The 21230-nt window shown below is 39.8% G+C and overlaps 1 protein-coding gene across 2 annotated transcripts in view; it reads left to right on the top strand.

Moving 5' to 3' along the window:
* LOC147886883 (adenosine/AMP deaminase family protein) overlaps nucleotides 1-6673 on the top strand; it is a 43132-nt gene extending 36459 nt beyond the window's left edge. Inside the window, exons 9-11 of one of the 2 annotated variants that reach the window (XM_087394350.1) lie at nucleotides 498-564; nucleotides 5858-5962; nucleotides 6235-6673. In XM_087394350.1, coding sequence (XP_087250476.1) covers nucleotides 498-564; nucleotides 5858-5962; nucleotides 6235-6362 — 300 coding nt within the window. In that variant the 3' untranslated portion in view covers nucleotides 6363-6673. Of the gene's footprint in view, nucleotides 1-497; nucleotides 565-5857; nucleotides 5963-6131 lie in introns of both variants that reach the window. The other variant, XM_087394351.1, reaches the window with a different exon arrangement.
* The last annotated feature ends 14557 nt before the right edge of the window (nucleotides 6674-21230 follow it).

Below are 21230 nucleotides of genomic sequence, written 5' to 3'. Positions count from 1 at the left end.
AATTTTACACATTCTTATTTCCCTATATTTCTTATTGACAGAATAGTGGTTCTCCCCATGGGACTTAATCTCTCACATTGTAAGAAGTTCAGCCTATTGCCAAGTAATTTATACAAGGGAGTGAAGTGCAGACAGTTCTTCATCCTATCATGCTTTCACTGGATTCTTTTGCTGTCTTCAAATCCCAATCCTGAATATCACACAGTCTTTGTGGTGCTTCTGCTAGAGTTTTGATTTGCTTCAAGCAGAAAATTTATTTTTCTTGCTTCTTTCCCTTTTGTGTCTTCCAAAGCCCTATCCTCTATCCATCATGCTGCAGTCATTTCCTTGTGAAAACTTTGCAGGGAGTTCTCCTTTATAATTAATCCATTCTAATGTGAGGAATTTCATCTACTCTGTGATTTTTTCTTGTCTTCTTAATGAAAAGTTCGAGTTTTAGCTCTTAATGGCAAGTCTGGTGATGACAATCGTCTGTTTCTCACTGTCTGACGTTGCAGGTTGAAGTATGCCTCACATCGAATGTTCGGACTGAGACTGTGCCTCAAATACGAGATCACCATTTTGGTATGCTGGCTTTGCTTTAAGTAAAAGATCTATTGTTTTTCTATCGTCTGATTAAAATTTTTCTCCCTTGCAATTTTCATGTTCCTAGTGGTTCTCATAAGTTTTCTTAGGTTTTTCTTGTACTCTTGCTAAATTTTTTTACTGTGTCAGTCTGGTTAAAAGTTGACCTCATCTCACTTTGGAGTTGTGGAAGGCCATGCTGTTTTCCTAATTTTAAAAAATGAATTGCAAAGAGTGATTATTTTGACTTTTGTTTGCACAGTTTTGAATGTGTTTAGAGTACTAAGAGTGGCTCAATTGTAGATGAAGTGATGATGACTTGTGGCTATGACCAATGAGGCTGTGTAGTCTGGAAACTTGGGAACTGCCATGGCAGACACTACTCAACTACCAAATAGTTCTGAATATGGGTTGTGGCGTGTGAAAGCACACCAAGCAACAATAAGGTCTTATGTTTTCGTGATTGTCCAAGCTGCCTTTCAAATTGTCATTTTTCTTCAGCTGGTCAAATGGGGTTGAGAGATGGACTCTCCTGGATGTTGTTTATATCTTCTAGGAGGATTTTTGCTGCAGGGAGAGAGTTTTGCAGTTCAGTTTGGACTGGTCGTTGATACTGAATCTTACTTTTTGTGATTTGCCAACCATATGACTGGCAAAAGCAGATCTTTATAGGGAGACTAGAGAGTGGTTTAAATTATACGTTTGATTTCATGAGGGTTTGGAGTTAGGTCTAGTATTCTCTATTAAGACGCTACTGATTTGGCATTACTGATTTAGTGCAACTAAGATCACCTTGCTATTCAAAAAGTCAAGACTTTGTAGACTTTATGAAATGTTGATTGGAAGTAAGGTCTGATTTTGGGCAAAGACCTATCGCTGTCAAGGACCATCGTGTAGCCTATTAGGGTCATCTCCTGGTTGTGTGTCGTAAACATTTAGACTTTCATCTTTGTTTACCATGGGACAATTCAGGGTCTCCTCGTACCAAATGGACGTTGGGTCCCTTTCAAGGAGTAGAGACTTTGTAGACTTTGTGAGATGTGGATGTAGAGGACGAGGGTTTGCTTTATAGATTTTTTGATTTGTTGCAAGGTGATTCCAGTTCAGTTCCATTGGCATCTTGTGATTAGGTGCGTATTGCCCCTCTTTCCCCAGGTGGCATGCCTACCTTGGGGGACGTTTCTTATGTGTAGCTTTAGGGAGGGGATTCTGCAATCAAACCAGCAGTATACCAATGTGCCAAGTGAAAATAGACAGTATTTTTCTATTGACATGAAAGGAAGTGTAAAGGAAACATTCATCAACATAAACGGAATGAAAAGGAAACATTCATTATATGCTTACAAGCATAAGGTGGGTCTTTGTCCAAGGACAAATGTGCATGCAAAAATGGAATACTCTGGGGTTAAATCACCAATTATTTACAGTTGAAGGCATAAGGAACACGTACTTTGATGATTACGAAGGAGCAAGGATAATGCTTCTTTGAGATTGTTTAAGGTTTTGAGATGGTGAAGCAAGTCCCCTTGGCTGATGAAAACGAGTTTTATGTAAGAGACTGTCAGCTTTTCAAGAACAAAAGATCTTAAATTTTGAGTTGAGTCTTCTATGACCTCACGAGAAAGAACATTTATTAATGTACTATCCTTTTATCATTGGGAGGTGATGACCTCACGAGAAAGAACATTTATTAATGTACTATCCTTTTATCATTGGGAGCTGTAACTCGGGTGTCACATTTGCTAATAAATATTGAAAGAGGGCTGGTAACTATTGGCAGAACGCTTGGGCTCATTTAAATTATAAAAATCATGAAGGAAGTGTTTCGTACTAGAGACAGTAAGAGAGGGGAGATGAGTGTGTGTTTAACAAGGAATCACGGATATCCAAAATCACAAAGGGTTAATTTGAGTATCCTACATTACTTTACCATGGTCATTAACCCTTTAGGCTGAAGTACTCAGAGAAACGTGTCAAGTGTATTTAGTTACCCCTTGCAATCAATCATGCAAGATGTAGAGGTGACTTCCTCCACATTCCGAAGACATCGTCTTTATTTTTTGTGCAAAATGAGCATGCTTCCTTGACTTTTAATTGTGTGATGTATCTGCAACAGAATGCTGCTCTCAGTGCCCACTCCCGTTTTTTCTTCTGATTGGCATCCCTATTGGGACATTCTGCAATGACTTGATCAAAATGTTTGCAGTAAGTACATGTACCTTTCTTGAATTTCGATCTATCCTATCTTTGAATTATGAGCCTGTCTAAAGTACATGTACCTTTCTTGAATTTCGATCTATCCCTATTTTTGAATTATGAGCCTGTCTAGCAACAACGAATCCATCACTCTTTTCCTTATTGCATTTCTGAAGCTTTCCCTTGCCTCGGGCTGTACAATCTTGCTTAGCCGACTAGAAGCGTTAGGAAAGTTGAGACTCTTTGCTTCTCTTTCAACAACAATCCAACCAGCTCATCAATCGTGCATGGAACCCCCCTTAGGAAATATACTGAGAGCTATAACCATTATACGAAATGATGGAGCCAAGTTGAGTGTCATGTGTGCACACAAGTGTGGAATCGGTCCAAATTCATGGCCAAGGTTTAACAAGCACGTGACCTACTTCTTCTTAAGTTATGACAAAACTCTTTTAATTTAATCAACAAATGCTTGACAATTGAATAATGTAGAATGCACTATAATGTGCGATGATCTTGAAAACAAATGCTTCAGACAAGCCAATGTAGGTTCTAAAGGAGCTCCGTATGCTGTTTTTATTGATTGTGACCTCAAAGCTCATGATAGGTTGAATTTTCTGTCTCTTGTTTGAAAAACACATTTGCCCAGAGTTTGATTGAAATTTCAGTCGAACTTGCAAGAAGTTGCACCACAATGCTATGGTTAATGTTTATTTGCGCAAGTGACATTGTTTGGTAAGGGCAGAATGTCACAATCAAGATAAATGGATCATAATGTTCTTTAATCAAGAAAGCAAAGCCAAGTCACATCATTTGGTTTTCTTATCATCTATGTTTGTCCTAAGTACAAGGTTACCTTCGTATGAATGGATGCTCATGTTTGTCGATACGCACATGTGTGAGGCATATATGATGGTCTACACCCACTATGCCCAGTCCCTGCTATGAGTGACGGAATTTATGATTTTCAACCTTGTGGATGATTGCCATGAAGTTAAAAACACTTGTCCATCTGAATGAGTTTAGGCATTTGTTGAATTGATCTAGATAGATACCTCTTTTCTTTAGTTTTTGACATATGGTGTAGTTCATTTATGTACATAGACATCCATATATTGTTGCACACATTTCATCATGTGTCGTAAAATGTGCAATGTGTTCAAGCCATTGAAATATAAACGCCCCTGGCTCATAATCTTTATTTGCTGTTATAGTGCAAACTAGGGCTTGATTTTCCCAGGGGTTTGTTTCTAACTGAATGGTGTGTTACAAATGAAACATCAATAATTGTGGTGACCAGGGATTTATACAAGGTTTGCTCTAGAGGTTTGTTCTAGATGGAATACATGAAGGGCCATGATGAGAACACAACACTCATGTGACCATTCTTTCTATTCTCAGCCCGAAAACAGGCTGAGCAGAGCTGAATCCGAGTTTAGGGACGGGCAGCAAAAAGGGTGGTGGCTGAAGGCTTCCAAGCCAAGAAATGGGCTGGATACAGCTCAAAAAAGGAGCTGAGGAGGGGCAAAACTGAGGGAAAGGCAGCAAAAAGACACCCGTCCCAAACTGAGGCTTGAAGAAGCTCAAAAAAGGTGTTGGAGGGGTTGCCCAAAGAAGGGTTGATAGGACCAGAAACATAAGAGGGAAGGGGGCGCCCAGGAAGGAGGTGAAGAGGGAAGGAAAAAGAGCAAAAAGAGCTGCAAGGAGGTGGGTTCAGGTGAATAATCTTCACCGAAATGTGAGTGACATTCATCAGCGAACAGACAATCATCAGTGAGACAGACAATCATCCGGCTGCAACAGGCCTAAACAGGTTGCACCAAACCCTGGAAAAGGGTGGAAAAGCGCGGAAGGGAAGGGAGGAGTGGTGTGCAGAGAGGGGAGGGGGAAGGGAGGAGGGAGGGTAGGTGGCAAGAGCAAAGCTGAGGGACCAGCCACCTAAATTCTTCACCCTTAGAACAAGGAGAGATTCTCAAAGCACACTTGGTTCTTTACAAGACACTTGATCATTCATTTCATCACCTTTTTTCAATCTTTTAACTTCTGATTCCATAAGAAATCGTGGCATACATGATGGATGAAGTGTAAGTGCTCAGATTTGCTTCGAATTATATATTGAGTCTGTATTTTGACTCGAGAATGGTTTCACAACTACTACTTCAACCACTAACTGTGGTTAGGGGAAAAAAACTTGGAAGGAAAAAGTGCCCCTAACCCTCCTAACTAACTAATACATTGGCCACTGCCTTAAATAGTATAATATTTGTAACAAACTATCTTCACATTGGATCTACTTTTTAAATCTTAAAAAGTCACACGTAAGGGTCGACTGTGCTTATAGCTTAAGCTAGATGTTTCAGAATTCTGAATGTCCTATATTATTGCCAAGGTTATCCCTCAAGCTGGTAAAGAAAGATGGCATATAGATGAGTGACTAGGTCCTTCCATCCAATTCCAATGTGTACACTGATACAATAATGACGTGGAGGGTGGTCTGGGTATGGTCATTGTATGACCAAAGAGTTGAGTCTCTATACGACTTGTTGCCTCTGCATGGCTCTAAATTCTTGCCAAAGGACCCACCAGATGCACTAGCCTAAGTCACCAACTGACATCCCATGTCATTTGATGAATTTTAAGACTCCTTGAATTGAATTCAATGACAATGATTGTGTAAGTTCTTGTAACAAGGAAGCTGCCAGAATGCATGTGCACAAAATATTTAGTGTCTAAATAATGCCACAACAAAATGGCATAAATTTATTATGATGCTGTAACCGGATTTAGTAATATGGGCAAATAGCCTGGGTTATCAGCATGGTGGCCTAATAAGCTTAATTAAGGTCTCTAATTTGGAGAGCTTAGTTGTGGAAGCCTAACAATAGTTAGATCATACATAGTATAACCAATGGGGGTGTGTTTTGATTTAGGGCGAAGGTTGGTCATTAGTTAAACACATGCTTTTGTGAGCTTCAGCTACCTGAGGTGGTGACTATTTATAGTTGAATCCGAAGGGCGGTTTCGGAAAACCTTATGTTCTATAGTTGACTCGGATATAAGTTTACATTGGGATACTGAAAACAATTTTTGATTGCAGCTTCCTTATATAGATCAAGACATCCATTGATTATCTGTACTGATGATCCTGGCATATTTGGAACTGATATTTCCCGAGAATATGCTCTTGCTGCTGTTTGCTTTGGTAAGTTATGCACTTTTTTCATTAGTTCTTTTGAAGATAATTAGTTTATATGGACTGTGTCAAGACCGGTGCTATGCCCGAAGCAGACCAAGGCTTGCACCAACTGTTCTAGAGTTTCTTACAGTACATTAGCCACAATGATGTTTTGAAGTGTCAATGTGTTTTGCAGTATTTGTATGGGCATGGGATCAACTGCTTGTCTACTTCTTATGCTTGCAAGGCGTGGACAATTATTTTGCATGATGCATTTGGCTTGTGGTTTGTTTAAACAGACTTGACGAGATCAAAGTTACGTAGCTTGGCAAAGGATGCAGTCAAGTATATTTTTGCCGAGCATGATGTAAAAACAGATCTCCAAGGCATTTTCGATGCAGCTGAAAAAGATCCAAGTCATACTTAATGAAGATTTTAAGAGCTGTACAGCTCTCAGAAAAGATTCGATTCTTTCATTGTAGCAGATGCAGCTTATTGACTTTTGGAAGACCAATTATGGTCTGCTGTAAAACAAGTGAGCTCTTAATGAAGTAAACATTATATAGTATCCTGTTCATTGATTAACTGTTGTTGCTTGCTGTGCTATTGTGTTGTCTCTCTTTCGGGCTTTTGGATGGCCCACGTGTGCCTTTGAAACAATTGCCGGAACCCTTATGAGTGGCAGAGGAAAGGAGTGGCTTAGCTGTGTCACACATGTTGAATGAAGAACAGGTTGGGAACAAGAAAAAGTTATTATTGGAAATCAAAAAAATAAATCTGTTCCATAGCAGTCTTCCAATATTACAAATTTGGTTGAAGTTTAGCTACATCCAAATGTTTGAAAGGTCCATATGTTTGGTAAGATCCAAATGGCACCCTCCCTTATCCCACCTTAACTGGACTCCACTCTGTACAAATAGCTGATACAGATATGTAGCAAATTCATGGATGTTTTTGCATGGACCTACATCTTTCTGGACCAAAGGGAAAGAAAACCCTCAGTTTGAGCGAGATGAAACTGTCTTGGAGCTGGCTTCTAAGACCTCTTCCAACTAGTCTCTTTTTGGTCTCTAAAATATTAGTCCATTACTTTCTCGTTTAGAAGGAATTTATAAGTTTGATTTTCGAATTACCAACAATATAGTCATCCATCTTGTCATATGATTTTGCCATACACAACAACAATTGTAAAACTACAAATAATGCCTAGAATATGCCAAAAGCACAAGAAGATTCTTATATGATAATGTGATCACATGGTATGGATGTCACAAACAACTTGCAACACTTGCACAAGCATGTGGCCTTTCCCTTTGGGTACATGTTACCATTGCATCTCTTGTCACTCAAATTTGTAATAGGCACATCCTTTCCCTTCATGTGCATGTTTCCTTGAGAGCTTTTTTCTTGCACACTTTCATAAGGCACAACATCTTCATTTGTGTACATCCCTCATGTGCTCCCTCCTTGTGCCTCGTGTGCTCCCTATCTATGCCTCACCTACTCCCTCCTTATGTCTCATGTGTTCCCTCATTGTAATCTTTGGTGATCAGTCCTCATCCCTAGATTGTGTGGTTGTCAATGCATATATATGCATAATTCAAAACATGGAAAGAACATATAATTGAAGCTTTGTTCCAAAATAGATATTTACAGGACGAATATTTCTTTCAATTGAAAAAACACTTTTGATTACCACCCTGTTGTGCTTTTTTAGTCATAGTCTTGTGCAACTGCAAAGCCTTTCGAGTATGAAATGTGGATGTTACTCTCAAGTGGATGTAGAATCTTGATCTCAATAACTATATCAATCTTGTACAAGAATCATCCCACAAGATCTCTTGCAAAAATGTTTTAACAATGTCAAACCCATCTTTTTCTAGAATCCAAATTCATGTATGACATGAAAGGCACTCATCTCGAGGTCCATGATATGAGCATCTATCACATTTATGGTCTTCTGCAAAAGAATTTAGACTCTCCAAAACTATGAAAATCTAAAAGAATAAAAATCTGCTTTTTCCAAATGCAAGCTTGTTTTTCCAAATATTGTCACTTTTAAAAATAAACTCACTTTTAAAAAATTGCATGCTTTTTGTCAAATAGAAGTGCCATCTATTTTAAAAATGCTTCTCCCATTAAAAAAAGGAAACACTGGAAAGTATATGCCACTTTGGAATCTCATAGCTTCCAGACAAAGTTCAAAATTATTCATATCTTAGGGTGAATTCCATCATCCTAGGTCTCAAATGTGCATGGCAATTTCTCACTTCCTTTACGTGTTTTCACATTCATAATATTATGTTCATATAGAATACATACAATCAAAATTGTGGTTATCCAAAGAGATCTAAACTCTCATATAAACTTTTTGGAATAAGGTTCTCACATATGTATGAACCTTCCAAAATGTCTTACATAGATGTATACAATGAAAAATTATGCAGAAGTCATGAATAATCAACATAAAAACTAGGAAGTCATGGAGTGACATGAGGGCTCATGTAGAACATATCAAACCATGCCTTCCAATGAGGCATAGTGTTTTCACCCCCCATTTACATCTCTCTTGTGAAGTAGTCTAATGCACTCATGCCTCCCCAACCTTCTCGCTTGTGATTTGGATTGAGATGAGCTATGTTGAGATACTCTATCTTCTCTAGTTCCATCTTTATATTTTTCTCGAGCACCCATGGCCTTTTGTGTTTGCACCTACCTTAGTTATATATTGTTCCCTCTGTAGCTTGAGAGGAGAGCTACAATTTTCCTTCAGATAGTTCCTATTCTAAGTCTTCTATTAAAATTTATGGTGATTGAAGCCTTTAGATTCTTAGTCCATAGTTTTCATAAGCTTGATAGTTATGTTCATCACCATTTGGAGAGAGCGTTTTCTTTGTGAGAGAGGCTCATTGGGGGACAGAAGCTTTGTCTTTGTTAGCCAGTCAAATTTTGACATTCTTTATTCTATAAGAGACCTCACAAAGAGGACACCCTTGTTGCACAATATATATGATTATGGCTCTCATTGAATTTTCTAACTCCATGTGTAGTTTTTGCCATGTTCCACACTCTCCCCACCACTGCCCATGCATTGTGGATTATGTGCACTTGCAGTAGCCACCTCTTAGCTCATTGCATTTAATACCCTACAAATGGTTCCACATCCACAACCTTTGTGGGATAGACCCTCTAGTGGGCTGACCTAATAATGCTAGTACTAATGCACCCAAACACCCACTACCTAGTGAGCCTCCTTTGCACATTGCCTCTACCCCGTAGGAATTTGGTAGCCCTACTACGGCCCTAGTGCGTTTAGAACCATCGTGCTACCCTTCTTGCCACATACTCCACCTTGTGCCTTGTCCTCAACTCTCACCAACTCTGCCATTTGACTCATCATCAACTCTCATGAACTCGAGAGCTCTAAAAAACCCATGACAGTTTCATCCATGGCCCCATGGCCTCATCCACAACATATATTGTCCCTTGAAGCCATTGTTACCATTGGGTTTTTTGCTCACCTAGCCCTATATTACATTCTCCACCAGCTAGTCTCTTAGTAGTCTTGGTTGTATTCAATGATGGTTGACCCATCTGCACTACCCAACATGTGGAGCATAGTCCAGTAGTAGCTGATGAACTCCTATCTCCACCACATGCTGCAGAAGGTGCTGCTTTGACCTGTAGCCTCTTTTAGTATATATTTGCCATAGTAGATGCCTTCCTCACCATGTTCAATGGTGAATTTATGCTCATAGACTGTCATATAACTTGACATTGTGCCGATTTTGTGGAGGACTAATGTCAACATCATGTTTATGTTGTTTATGGCACAATCATAAAAGTTTTCTAAAAAGGCAAAAGGGCTACAGAACCCCTAAAGGGGTTTAACTCTATCGAGATAGGTAACCACTTTGAAGACTGCATTGAGTAGTGGAGGGGTAACCCCATACTTTGCTAATATGATCTGGGATTGGTGAATTCCTCCATGGATGATTTGAGAAAGAAGCCAAACTTGAAGTCTCTCTATGTCGAACCAATCTATCTCCATAAGTTTGTCCCTCATGAAGGACTACCGTACGTCCCCACTAGATGAACAAGTGAGTTGAAGAGAAGACTCTTGGTACTAAGGTCCTGAAAATGTGAGTGCAAGCACTAACACTCGAGTCTGGCTAATGCATCATGTCCCCTACTCAAATGGGTGTGCACAATTGGTCACATCATAAAGATCTGACCTGAAAAGAGAACCCCCAAGTTTGTATGGCATGCAACAATTTCCACCAGGGAGCCTCATTCGAATGTAAATTGCTCTTTCTCCATGGTTGCTTAGGATGGGGGGATATCTTTTTGCGAGCTTTGCATGTGAGCTTTTGCATTTTTTTTGCGAGCTTTTTTTGAGTTGTGAATGGAAAAAACATGAAAAGGAACACTAAAAAATACACATTTGTGAGCTTAAGGGTTTTCTTGCTATCTTTATTTAAGCTTCAAAGTAAGGATTTTGTGTAGTGAACAAAAAAGAAATGAAATTGGGGGACCCATGAAGCTCCCTCCCGAATTCCCTCTGAAACAACTTTCTGCAACTCGCTGAATTTTTGCTATCCACATGATCAAGGAATGACTAATTAATATGATAGTAAGGATAATTAATGCACATGAGTAAAATGTGTAATAATACAACCAATAAATCATTGATCACCTTATAACCATTACGGACACCAATTATGGATCCCCTTCATGTCACCATGAGCAAGAATAAACTTGTGTGATGGAGCCCCTAGAGCTAGGGATTGTGTTGATCTAGGGCTCCTTTTATTGTCTTTGTTTAGGACAATCTTCCCATGATGCCCTTTTAGTATCATTGATTATGATTTTTTTGAAATTATTGATTATTAATAGCTACTAAGTATATATGTTCAAACTATTGATATACAATGATGGTTGGCAAAACATTATGTCCATGTGTAGCATGATAAGTTCAAGCTCTTATAAACAAAAACCTTGACCGAAACAAACATGGACTACAAACATGACCATATTTGGAGTTATTGGCCAAAATAAGATTAGTTGTTCAAGCCCCCCAAGCCCAGTAGTCAATAAGACTCCAAACATGGTTATGTTTGTAGTCCTTGGCAATGGCAAATGGCATTCTCTACATAGAAATCTTGCATGCACAAACACCCCAAAGCAAAAAACGTGCATAGGGTGGTAGCACGTAGGCCATCGGATCATGTACTCATCTATGATGGGGGTATGGCAAACCATACATTTTGGACCCTGCTACGTAGCAAGATAGCCATTCGATTTAACTATTGTGGCTGTCAATACCACAAACTTGCTCTGTACATGACGAAGTTGCTTCTTGATTTCTTCCTCCCTCATCCTAAGGCACCCAAAGGCTTTCAAATGGGATACATGTGGCTTTCTCATTGAATAACTTTCCTCCGATGTCTTATTATGCACTGCCATTGTAGGCATAACGTAAACTGCACATTGTATTGCTTCTGCCCAATAGTACATAGGCATATTCTTTTCATTCAACGATGCACTTCCTACTTTTGCAATGCTACAATTTTTGTTTCTGCCATGCCATTCTACTCTAATGTGTATGGGCATGAAACTTGTCATTGAATGCCATGCTACTATAAATATGCAATAAACTCTTTAGACATATATTCTTCCCTTCCATCTAAACAGATGGTTATGATTTGCATTCCAGTTTCACGCTCAACCATAGCTCTAAATTGATGAACCTTCAAAATACCTCAAACTTCTCACACATGAAATAAACCCATGTCTTCCGTGAGTAATCATTAATGAATGAGATAATATTTCAGCCACTCATGCTGAGCTGTGAGGCTATCCATGGATCTGATTAAGTAACTTCAAGCTCTAAAATTACCCTCAGTGGGTGGCCAAATGCATCCATAAGTTGCTCCAATTGAGCATAAACAAAGCATTCATGCTGAACTAGAATTAGGCCTTCATATAATCATGCATCCAATTGTGTTTTGCTTCAATGTCAGTGCATTCCCAAGGAATTCAAAGACATGCTACCAAAACTATCACAATACTCATGGTATAATGTTAAAGGCTTTGTAGAAATCCACAAATGGTATAATGTTAAAGCCTACCTCATCGCTCTGAATCCCTTACACTTTACCTCTTAGGTAACATGAGTGTCAAGTATTATTATGCAGATCTGGGGCATAACATGTTGCGATCATGATGGTCATGTAGTTTTTTGAGCTCATGGGATCCCTTGCCATATGGATTGGGATAAGGCTCCAGCGCAAGGAAACTGGTGCAAGCTATCTCATTGAATAGCTCTGCCAAGATTAGGGCTAGAGTGCCAATCCCTCTTGCAATGTACTCAGTGCATAGAACCTCATGATCTTTAGCTCTATCATTTTATAGCTTGAGGGTTGTGTGTTTGATATCACTGGTAGGAAGTAAGGCTTGGTAGATGTGTACGCTAACCGAGAAATTTGTAAAGTGTGAAAAAATAGTGTGCTAGATGATTGGGTTAGTGAGAGGGGATGTGAACTTCCATTCAAAGAAGCTTCCACAAAATATTATCATATAGAATGTATTCTTCCTCATTCTCATAGATAGAATCTCTCTTCTTTCGACGAAGCAGACAACGATAATCTCATTTGGTCTCCATCTTAGTCAGGATGCGAGACGCTCTTGAATCTGAGCTAATTGCGTAAGGCCCCACACTATTACAAGGGATCGGCCCAATAGGTGATGGGCCAGTAAATCTCACTGGTGCGAGAAAAAGGCTAGTGGCATCATGCAAGGAGCTGGCCATAAGTGTAACTTTGTGCTTGAAAGGAGGGATATCTTCAAGATCCTCAAACATAATGGAGAGGTAGGCAACATAGGTATGGGCTAGTGTGTGAAATGATTCTCCTAGAAAGTGATATAAGTGGTGTGTGATGAACTCGGTGGTGGTAGTGTGATGGATAAGCTACAAAGACTATATATACGAGCACCTCTAGGAGGGGTCCGAGGAATATAGGAGTTTGTGATATGAGAGGCGCATGAGAGAGTCATCAACTATGCTAGTCCCTCCTTTGTGTGGAAACCAGGTTCGCCCATTGGAAGGTGGCCATCTCTCTAGAATATTGTATATAATTAGGCCTTGCATCCTACCCATATCAATAAAGGCATGCCCATATGAGGTGACTAGAGATCTTTGATCTGCGGTTGAGAAATACCTTCTTCATGTAAATCAATGTCATGTAACATAATTGAGTCATGTTGAAAATTAATAATTGGTACCTGGTAGGCAGCAGCTCTGGCATTGAAGTGTTCAAGAAAGAGGACTTCTCCATGAATAAAAAAGCCCATGATATCCAGGTATGAGATAGAGTATGGAGATGCCTCTCGAATCTGTGTTAGGTTTCTAGAGGAAAGTACTAGACTGTGATGAAGCATCTTGCCAAATCCAATGAATCTAGCATATGGTCTCATCTCACCGATGTGATCATCCTTTTGAGAGATGATTTATATAAAACAATGACCCCATTGAATCCACGTACTCCTTCACTCTTCTTGGGCTCATCTCGAAAAGCAAACTTCCATGTGTACCCCAAGATTGGTGGTAGCAGATTTTTGTGTAGAAGACAATGTTTGATCCTATGTATGGCTCCAAGAAATTCCCTAGCTCTGATCATCAGGTTCCATTATAGTTCCAAATGGTACACGCTAAGGTCATATCTTGCGAGTCTCCAAGACCAAGTCTAGATTCTACTGAGAGTCTTACTATAGCTAAGACAAACCTAAAGCAATGACGATAAGAAACTACGTGTGGTCCATAGTTTCTTGGTCTACGTATGGTCCATAGTTTCTTGGTCTAAAAAAACAATAAGAAACTATGGACCACACGTAGACCCAGATGTGACCACAAACAAGATGCAGGCCAGCAAGACACAGCATAGCGACTTGCAAGGCTAGATGCGATATGCACATAGTAATGCCTATGCTAAGCGACTTGAATGTTATAACAATTCAAGGCCTACACCACTGGGATTACAACATACAAGCAACACACAAATATAGATCGATCAATGGGCATACATACAAGAAGGGGCAGTGACCAAGAAGCTATCAGTGCAATTGTGACACACAGTAAACGAGCGATGATGGATGCATCTACAAGTAGCATTCAATGACACCCATATTGAGTCGCTCTACTTAATTAAATTAGTCCCTCACCCTTCACTCACACTCAATTAACCTAATCTCATTGCTCATTTAATTAACTTGCTTTCTCCTATAGTTGCCTTGCCCCCTCTCCTCCTCCCTCGCTTAGTGCCCTACTTCTTGCCTTGCTTTCGCCTCTCCTCTACATTGCCTCTGCATCCCCTTCCTTGTCTCCCTCCCTCTCCCTCTGACTCACCCTCCTCTCCCCCTCCCTCTCTTTATAGCTGCGCATGGGCGGTCTCTGAAAGGTTCTCGGCTAAGCACTCTCTCGAAAGTTTGCTAGCCGACTCACATCAGATTAATGCCAATATATGCTTAGCTTAATATGTCCCCTGGTGCCTACTGCCCATGTATGCTTAGCTTAAATTTTTCTCCCTCCCCCTGGACTGATACTAATGTAGGAATAAACCTCATCGTGGGTGCCTACTGACTCTACAATGGTGTATATAACCAAGCAACAACATGAAGTGATGCTAGACACTTCTACCATGACTACTGCAACAAGTGCAAGCATCAAATAGCCAAGAAATTGAGTAGAAACCTCTTATTGGCACCTTGGGGGAAGGTCCTAGGGGATATTGGTCTAGCAACATGGGATAGTAGCCCCACTTGGACTTAAACAAACTCGCGATGGAGCACCTAGGCTTTGATGCATATGTAAGGGTCTAGAGAGGCAACTATAGCAAAGGCTTAGAAAGAGGCCAAAACGGGGGGCTAAAATAGGCATACAAGTGACCCCCCATGCAATTTTGATATACGAGGGTCTGATAGAGGAGATAGGGGCAACCATCCTAGAGGCTTGGATAGAGGGCCTAAGATAGGAAGGTGAACATTCCCTAGAGGCGCATTAGATAGGACATCTTTATAGGAATAAAGTCTCTCTTCAAGGGAGCTACCTTGCCTATTTAAAATTGGGAACATCTTATGGTACTATGATATGAGGATTAAGAAGCCATCTATAATCTGGGATTAATTGAGCCATTGCAATTCAAGCAAGAGGAATATTGTAGGCTCTTTCTGCATAGGCCCTCTACTACTTGTAGGAATCTATAATAGACCCTCCACTACTATTAGGAATGGCATCTCTTAGATATGAAGACCATAAGAGTAGGTCTTTTGATGCACAAGTGTGTCCTTTTAAGATCTTTTTTCTGAGAGCAGCAAATATGCACATGGTCAGGTAAAGTAGATGGCCAAAATAAACCCCCTCCCTTAATAAAGAACACACATGCCATTTCTCATAATCATGATCAACAATATCACAGTTTTAAGGCTATTGTGAGAGAGAGAGAGGAGAGAGAGAGAGAGAGAGAGAGAGAGAGAGAGAGAGAGAGAGAGAGAGAGAGAGAGAGAGAGAGAGAGAAATATTAATGTCCACAGGAGGCCTTGTGGGCCCATGGGACAAAGTATGGAATCAAGTAACTCATATAGACCACTGTGGGCTGGGGCAAACGGCTGGCTAAGGCCCTTGCTGATTGAGTACTAAAATGCTATACTAGTACAAAATATCAAGTGCTCAGAGCTAGAGTCCCAAGTGCATGAATCGGCTCCATGTATCTAGGCTCCATGGTGGCTCTCTGATGAGATGCAAAGATGTTGCTCACATGAGATCAAGTACAATCCAAGTTAATAATTATATGGCTTCTGTCACCAATGACATGAATATAGGGCTCTTCTCCAACCCACCTTTAAAAAGAAGAATGGTTATTTGCTAGAAAGAGATTGAACCACAATGCAAGTTCCAGGGATGTACATTGCTCAACCTACAATGACATAATGCACCATCAACATACACCAATCTAGTAGGTAGGATGCAATCACGTGACCAACACATTAGATATATTGATACAAGCAAGAATGCCCAAAGTTATATAAGGTTTCAAACAACTAGCTATAGAAACTATTTCGTAATTTGGAGTAAGGTTTGCCCATCTACTCATGAGAGTTGCCTACTTGAGGAAGTTAGCTCAAAGAAAGTACTAGTATTTTTACTACAAATGTATTGGTTTGATTTTAAAAGAAATATATAAGCTTATATACTTTGTCTTGGAATTGGTCTAAGAATTTAAATATAACTTAATATGAGAAATCATCGAACCTACCATTCAGGATCTAGTAACACAATGCTTGATTTTGAATCGAATCTGACACACAATAAGAATCTAAGCAACAATAGTAGTCACCAAAATCTAGCCAACAACCTACTACCTAGCCTCCCAAGAGAAGACGAGCTGAATCTTTCGTAGCTCCTCAATTCTATACCGAGCGATGGATCTTTTGATCGACTCCCCACTGGGCCAGCAATGGATCAACTCCTTGGGTCGTATGGTAGTCCACTCTCAGTTCCGCAACAAGCGAACTAGGACTTCAAGATTTTTTATCCTAATGTGACATGCTATCAGGCCCTTTAGGATCCACAAGTGGTACCCCACCCTAAACCTAGTAGCATTTACCAAAACGAAATAGGATAAAGACAATGCAAATTGATAAAGATAATACAGTACATTATTTCATATCATATGAAGTTTCTCGATTCAATTCCAAGGTCTCATTCAAGTACATGCTGATTTATAGTGCCATCTTATGGTTGCTTATGAAACTACTTGAAAGACTCTCTATGGGGAGAACAAATATATGGCCACTATGATAAATAGCCAAGTCTATCACATCATCCAAAAGCTAAGGGTTGACGTCATTCCAACTTGGTATAGAACATTTGAAAGTGTACTTATAATTTTGATCATAATCTTATAAATTCAAATTTAAATTCCTTCTTTTAAATGCACTTGCTATCCTAGATATTCCTTATTGAAATTCTTGGGATTTTGACATGTCAACTTTGCATATGTCCATCAAGATAGGAATTCCATTTGCAAAGCTTATTTTAGCCCTATTGCCCAAGACATCAAGTCCATAATCTTGTATGATTTCAAGAGGCTTATGCTCAAGCAATGTCTAGGCTACCCCCAAAGAGTAGCTCATTTTTGGGTTAAAGCACAATAAATCTAATATTTTTCTACAACTAGTGAAGTTTAATGTGGAGCTATATTTTGGAGCTCAATACAAACTTAGTTAGCAAAATACCTCTTGAATGCCACCCCAAAGCAATCGTTTTCCCATCAAGTAGTTATGGCGCTATGAATAGTGCTCAGTGTTCATGGGCTCAATGAAGAAAGACACCATCATTGATCTCAATGAATAGTCCTTATCATCATTGATCTCAATGAAGAGAGACATCATCTAATTTTGCAATTGAGAGATGCACTCACATTGCAATTACAAACCAATAACCTTTATTTGAGTTAAAGTTTTTTAATTTCACCACTCCTCACTCAAATAGGAACTTAGACTAAGCAAAATCTTGCCTAATAAAATCACATTTGCAATATGCATTCATAGGTAAAGATGTGCGTAGGCTCTTTTTTAATCTTGTTATGCATGCATCAAAGATCAAAGCAAAGAGAAAATGGCCTTGTGCCCAATGATTAGCTAGCAAATTTGGGGGTTGGAAGCTTGAGTTGAGCTTGGCCAGTAAGAGTTGGTAGATTTTGCCATAAAAATGGCAACCATAAACTAGTGATTTGAGGCAACTCAAGCATACCACAACATAACAAAATAAATTGAGCAAGGATGAGCTCAAATGTATTTCAAAAGATGCCTACTCTACACTCTCGAGGGAGTATTTATGTGCCTTGATCATGGATAAAGCTTTCTTTATATTAATGGGCCATTTTCTTAGATTTGGTGATGATTCACTACCAAATTTGCTTGGATTCAACAGCTCTTCATGTCATATTCGGCAATTATTTACTTTGGATTCAATGATCAATCTTATTGGAGCAATTCCAAAACCCAATATTTAAGGCCTAGATTGAAAATTTAGGTGGATCAACTTATCTCTAAGACAACTTTCAAAACCCAATATCAAAGGTCTAGAGATAATTTTGTATCAACTCATCTCCAAAGATAACGTACATTAAATCCACACCAATGGGAATATTGTCCTTCATCCTAGGGATAAGTCATGATTACATGAAAAAGGGTTTATCTCTAGCATAAATGAATAGTAGAAAGATGCTCCTATGAAAAGCGAAGCACACTTTGTGATATAAGGAGGGATCAATAAAAACTCCATTAGCAAAGAGGAGTGAGCATTGGTAAAGAGAAGCTGCATATCCATGAGGCTCTAGATCCATTTAGCTCCATAGACACAATAACAATATCCATACATAAAGGAGGAGATGCTAGAGCGCATTTGAATAGCCTTTAGCACAAGAAGAAAAAAGAAACATGGAATCCTTAGCATATAACCCCTTTAGGCATGATGTAAATATAGCACACACACCTACACAAACAAAAATTTGTGCATAGATTCCACCACTAACCATATCCTTAGTCTAGCTAGTATGTACGGAAAGGGTAGTGCTTCAACTTGTAGATGACCAAGTTGATATAGAAGTGAAGATGCAAATGTTGCCTATGGAGTTGCAATATGGTGGCTAGATCAACATGAGGCGAGACATTGTGTAACAAAGGTAAAAAAGGGCAGATGAATAAATTCAAGTAGAGGTTAGGAATGTGCATGCTTTAATGCAATGCCATGCAAGAACACATCCTCATGTGTATCTACTAGGCATTAAGACAAACATGGATTGGAAGAATGCACAAAAAGGGGCCCATTTGTAGTTATGTGGGCCTTGTGGAGGAGGGAACTAGCAATTAGCTAATGGATCCAAAATATGGTAGCTCAAGATTATGTGCGAATAGATAGTGTAACAAGCTCTACTATACAACTACTAGATTCCTCAATCCAATTATAAAAGGTACCAAGGTACACATAATTTTGAGACACGTGTTGATGAGAGTGGAAATAGTTACGATTTGTTGCCCTGCATCAATAGGCTACAACATGCTACCCATATGTCGTACTTGCCATAATGCTACCAATAATCTTCGACACATTATCCTTGAGAAAACTTGAGTGGCATTGCCTAGGTTTATTTATTCCCACTCAATAAAGTACACAAGAGATACCATACCTAAGTGAAAAGAATGTCTCTTCCAAGTAAACACATGTTAAAAGTGCTATGAGATAGAGTGCACATTACTAGATTCCTTCTACTAATGGACAACTCCCACTATTCACGCATCATAGCCTCTTTATAGTAAGAAGGCTCCCCGCAATCAGTAAGCATCACATAGTCTACCCCTGGAACAAACCTATCAGACGCTCTAGACACTCTAGATGATCTTCTCAAGGGCATTTCAGCTTGCTGTCCCACCTGCATATCAGCCACATTTGGCTCATCATTTCCACCAATAGATGATCCATCATCTACCCTTGATTGTATACCTGTGGGAGTACTTGGTGGTACCATTTCTTGCACATTTGGTGCATGGACAGCTTGTTGTCTATCAACATATGCAGGTGGATTCACATCCTGGAAAGTGATTCTCCTCATTTCCACATCCCTCATGGGTGCCTTATGCATCTTCTTCTCATTGAAGACCACATCATGGCTGCGTATGATCTTCTTTGCTTCTGGATCCCAGAGACGATAGCCCATCTCTCCACTTTCACCATAACCCAGAAAGATGCATTTCCTAGACTTAGGATCTAGCTTCTTTCGAAGCTCTTTTGGCACATGTGCATATGCCTCACACCCAAATATACGCAAATGAGAGTAAGAGGGCTTCTTGCCACTCCATGCCTCTTCAGGAATACCACCATCCAGACTCTTACTAGGTGATCTATTGATCACATGCACTGCAGTCTTCATTGCCTCAGCCCAAAAACCACCAGAAAGACTTGCATTGGAAAGCATGCATTGCAACCTTTCTTGAATGGTACGGTTCATCTTTTCTGCAACTGGATTTTGCTCTGGAGTATGAGGGGATGTGAGCTCCCTCTTAATCCCACGTGTATCACAGAAATGCTCACTGGTTGTTCTCCCTTAAAGGCACATTGTCCTTTAAGTGGGAGGTTGTGGGGGTTAAAGGTCACTGTGCCTTTACCCTGGTTATGTACAATACTCAAAGACATATATAAATGAATGAAAAAGAAGATTAGGGTGATTCTGCACCCACCAAACTTGTGTGGCTCTCTGTCTCTCTCTCTCCTTCTTCTATGGGCTGATTTAGTCTGCTTCCCATAGAGACAATGCTCACAAAATTCAAAATCAGAGAAACTCAAATGCGGTACATAACCCAAACGGCATAAGAGTTTCATTCCATTCTGGCTCATGTGCCCCAACCTGCAATGCCACAAAGAAGTGCTTGGCTGCTCGGTTATTGCAACAACATGATCAAATACCCCTGATACATGTAAGGGATACAAAGTCCCACACTTGGCACCCCTGGCCAAAAGCATAGAGCCCTTCTGAATTTTCCAACTCTGAAAGCCAAAAGTGGTGTGAAAACTAGCATCATCTAGCTCACCCACTGAAATAAGACTCTTGGTCAGCTTAGGCACATGTCTCACATGTTTCAAAACAAATGCAGACCCATTTGCAAAAGAAAACTTTGTCACCTACTCCCACTATGTCACATGCATAGTCATTTCCAAGATGCACACAACCTGTCTTTCCACTATCATAAGTGGAGAACCATTCCCTATGGGGAGTAACATGGAATGAAGCACCAAAATCCAAAATCCAATCCTGGGAATATGCATCATTTGAAGTGGTAAGCAACTCTGCAGATAAACTAGACATGAAGAGAACGTCATTGTCACTATCATGTGTGACTGCATTGATCTCCTCGATCTTCACTTTTCCTTTGTCCTCCCTTGGACTCTCTTCCTTTTGATTTGCACCCCAATTTGCATTCTTTTTCTTATCCCTTTGCTCTCTTTTTAGCTTGTAGCAATCCTTTTTCATATGGCCCTTCTTGCCACAGTGGTAACACTCAATGTTTCGTGCCCTGGATTTGCTACGAGACTTCCCTCTTTCTTGGGACTTCCCCCTGAATTGTGATCTGCCCCTTTGCACATTTAAGGCTGCATCCTGCTTGTTGCCATCCATAGACTTCCGTCTAATCTCCTCGGCCAACAAGCTACCCACAACATCATCAAATTTCAGTACTCCAC

The sequence above is a fragment of the Dipteris shenzhenensis genome, chromosome 23, assembly GCF_047967505.1.
Source record: "Dipteris shenzhenensis isolate YYH24624 ecotype China chromosome 23, Dip_SZ_1.0, whole genome shotgun sequence".
Lineage (NCBI taxonomy): Eukaryota > Viridiplantae > Streptophyta > Polypodiopsida > Gleicheniales > Dipteridaceae > Dipteris > Dipteris shenzhenensis.
The sequence above is the reverse complement of the archived record's forward strand: the minus strand, read 5'-3'. Positions and strand labels throughout refer to the sequence as shown.